The 2735-nt window shown below is 44.9% G+C and overlaps 2 protein-coding genes across 2 annotated transcripts in view; both read right to left on the bottom strand.

Annotated features, from left to right (window-relative positions):
* Nucleotides 1-1119: 1119 nt before the first annotated feature.
* Nucleotides 1120-1606, bottom strand: PPTG_11533 (hypothetical protein; the record flags this gene model as incomplete). Its single annotated transcript, XM_008907622.1, has 2 exons — nt 1120-1275; nt 1364-1606. 2 exons carry the CDS (start codon nt 1604-1606, stop codon nt 1120-1122), a joined length of 399 nt encoding a protein of 132 aa, XP_008905870.1.
* Nucleotides 1607-2021: 415 nt separating this feature from the next.
* Nucleotides 2022-2735, bottom strand: part of PPTG_22949 (hypothetical protein) — a gene marked incomplete at both ends in the record, with an annotated part of 1051 nt that continues 337 nt past the window's right edge. The window contains 2 exons of the mRNA XM_008907621.1: nt 2022-2073; nt 2163-2653. Coding sequence (XP_008905869.1) covers nt 2022-2073; nt 2163-2653 — 543 coding nt within the window. The remainder of the gene's footprint in view (nt 2074-2162; nt 2654-2735) is intronic.

Here is a 2735-nt window from a genome sequence, read left to right as displayed (position 1 = left end):
CTTTGTAGTAAGAATTATTCCTTGGCTCGATTACAAAGCATCCCCTAAGTAGTATAAAGATTTCACTCTGGATCATCGGTAGTATACTCTGGATCATCGGTAGCATTCTGGACAAGTTACAAGAGAAGGTGGCAGATAGTTTCATTATCGGTGCATATGGTCGCTTATTTGGAGAAAAATACGACTTGAAATTTCATCATAGTGAGGGGCAATAGAGACTGCGAACGCAAGTGTGTGTCGAACCTACGACGTTATTCTGGATGACGAGCCCTCCTTCTGTGTGTGTGTTATTAAACGGGAAAAGGTTTCAGAAGCCATTCCTGATGATTTGTTTTCATCTTCTAGTCATGCAAGCACCGAAAATGTCTATTGGAAAATGACAATGGACTATTCGACGTAAAACGCAGTTGCATGTTTGATAGCAACTAGTAAAGCCCATCTGGCATGTTAGAGTTAGATATGTAGAAGGATGTACGGAGGCTAAAACCTAGTGCTAAAGAGACGACTGCTAGTGTAATGCAAAAACGGATGACACTGAAGTGATGCCCAACGCAAGAACGATACATATGTGAGACTGCGTCAAACAAAATATATCTAATGAACCTATGTACGAATCGCGAGTTAAAACTATTACTCGATAGGTGAACGTCTTAGCTATCTATTGAGCCCACGTACGTCTAATTTGGTTGAGGTGACGCGGAGGTCAAGGTCGGCAAAGAAATTATCTCCATGTTGGACAAGAAAACTAGATTTTTTTATTGTTGATCTAGACGTAAAATTGAGCTATTGGTGATATTCATTCGATCTATTTTTTTAGTCTAACGTTGTGAAAAGAGCAATTAAAAAAAGTGAATTCAAATCCTAAGGGGTATATTTTGATTTTGTTTTGAAATTTAGACTTCTGATCATAAGTAACATTTTGATTTTCTTTAAACATAATAACATTGACCAACCGTCTGCTCATACTGGAGCTACATCATCATCAATCTGCACTCTTTTGCTTCTTAGTTGCGGACGTGGTGTTTTGGCGGTCGGGGCCTTTTTTGACTTCACAGGCCCTGATGCGTCATCATAGATTGGCTCGGAAGTGTCATCTGCGCCCTCTCTTCTGCGCTGATCTTAATTTCGTTTGGCTGCTACAGCCATTGCAGCACATTGTATACGCCTCGCTTTCTTTGCGGCTTTCGCGTTTTCTTCCTGTCGGGCACTCGGCTTCTCGTACAGCGGGTCGTCGCGGAATACATCAGGAACGTTGGGCCGAATAGATTGGTACATCTGGGCAATATTTTCAGTGTTGGGAGGTGGCAAGCTTTCAAGATGCTCGGTCAGCATTCGAGTGACCTTTTTTCTGTAGTGTCAATACTCCGTGGAACTTACGACGCAAATCCACCTCTACAACCTCCGACTCAGGGCTCATGCGGCAGCACACAACACCGGGTTTGCTGGAGTCCATAGAAAATATTTGGTATTGCTGAATCCCGTCCAGCCTTTTGTAGAGCTCTGTGAGTTCCTTCTTGTACCCTTTAAATAGGTCACCTCCATGTGGCACATACACAGTAGTTGCATTAGACGCAGCCGTCTTGGCAGCCTCGACTAACTGGTCCATCGTCCAAATGTCAAGTCCTGTTGCTTTCGAATGTGGCCAAAATCACGGTCACACGAGTTCTTCGTGTAGCCTTTAACAAAGAATTTGTAGTCCACGTGCTGCAAACGACAAATGTCAACCTGTGCCAGTAGAAACTTCACCACGTAATTGTTCTTGTATTGACCAGTGCACTTGTCGGCTTAGAGGGTCAGTCGTTTCTTACCAGCATCCACCAGTTTTCCGATGAAAACGTCCAGCATTGAGTTGACCTGATCACTACCCTTTCCACTAGTTCTTTCATCCTACAGGTAGTTTGTCTGCAGGCCCTCGTTCTCGTAGTAGATTTCAAAGCAGCTCACGGATACAAGAGAGCAGAAGTACCACTGCGATGGAGTATTCGCAACGCTCGGGAGCGTCAAGTTCTGCGAGTAGTCCATCACCAAAACTGCATGTCATCGGTGCTCGTAGCCTTGTTTTGCTTGTACTCCCTTCAACAATTATTCAAAATGTTGTCAATGCCCATGACCAAATGTTCCGAGTAAATCAAAATGTTACTCATATCCCAGTACCAACTCACCGCATTCTTCGAGCTGGTTCGGTGTGACGTCCGAGCGCCTCGGTCTTGTCCGCCGTGATATTGCCCCGCATACCAGAGTAGTAAATGGAATAGATATCACATACATTACTGCGGGGAGAGCGAAATCGGATCGTGGGATAGTGCAGTGTCAGAAGCTTCCGCATTGTAGAACGGGCGGGCTCGTAAACGCTGAGTCCTGACTCGATGTATGTATGCATCTCGTCGTGGATGGCGTCCCACATAACGTGAGCCGGTATCAGCGTGTACTTTCCGCTGCTGTAGTACTTTTGAGTTGTACCATTCACAGTCTTCTGCATTCGGACGCGTACTGGCACAACTTCCCCCACCTCCTCTGCAAAGCGTTCGAACCACCTCACAAGACAAAACACGCCCACCTTCGAAGCATGCTTTTTCTTGTTTTTGCTGTGCTTCGCAACAGAAATACTACCGTTGCGGATACGAGTTTTGTAGCGTTGAATAGTCATCGGAAACTACATCATAGCCGAGCACCACTGTAGGTCAACAAACCTGGCAATAAAATGGCAGAAATTATAGGAATTTCTCGCGTTCCCC

This window comes from Phytophthora parasitica (assembly GCF_000247585.1).
Source record: "Phytophthora parasitica INRA-310 unplaced genomic scaffold supercont2.27, whole genome shotgun sequence".
Lineage (NCBI taxonomy): Eukaryota > Oomycota > Peronosporomycetes > Peronosporales > Peronosporaceae > Phytophthora > Phytophthora nicotianae.
The sequence above is the reverse complement of the archived record's forward strand: the minus strand, read 5'-3'. Positions and strand labels throughout refer to the sequence as shown.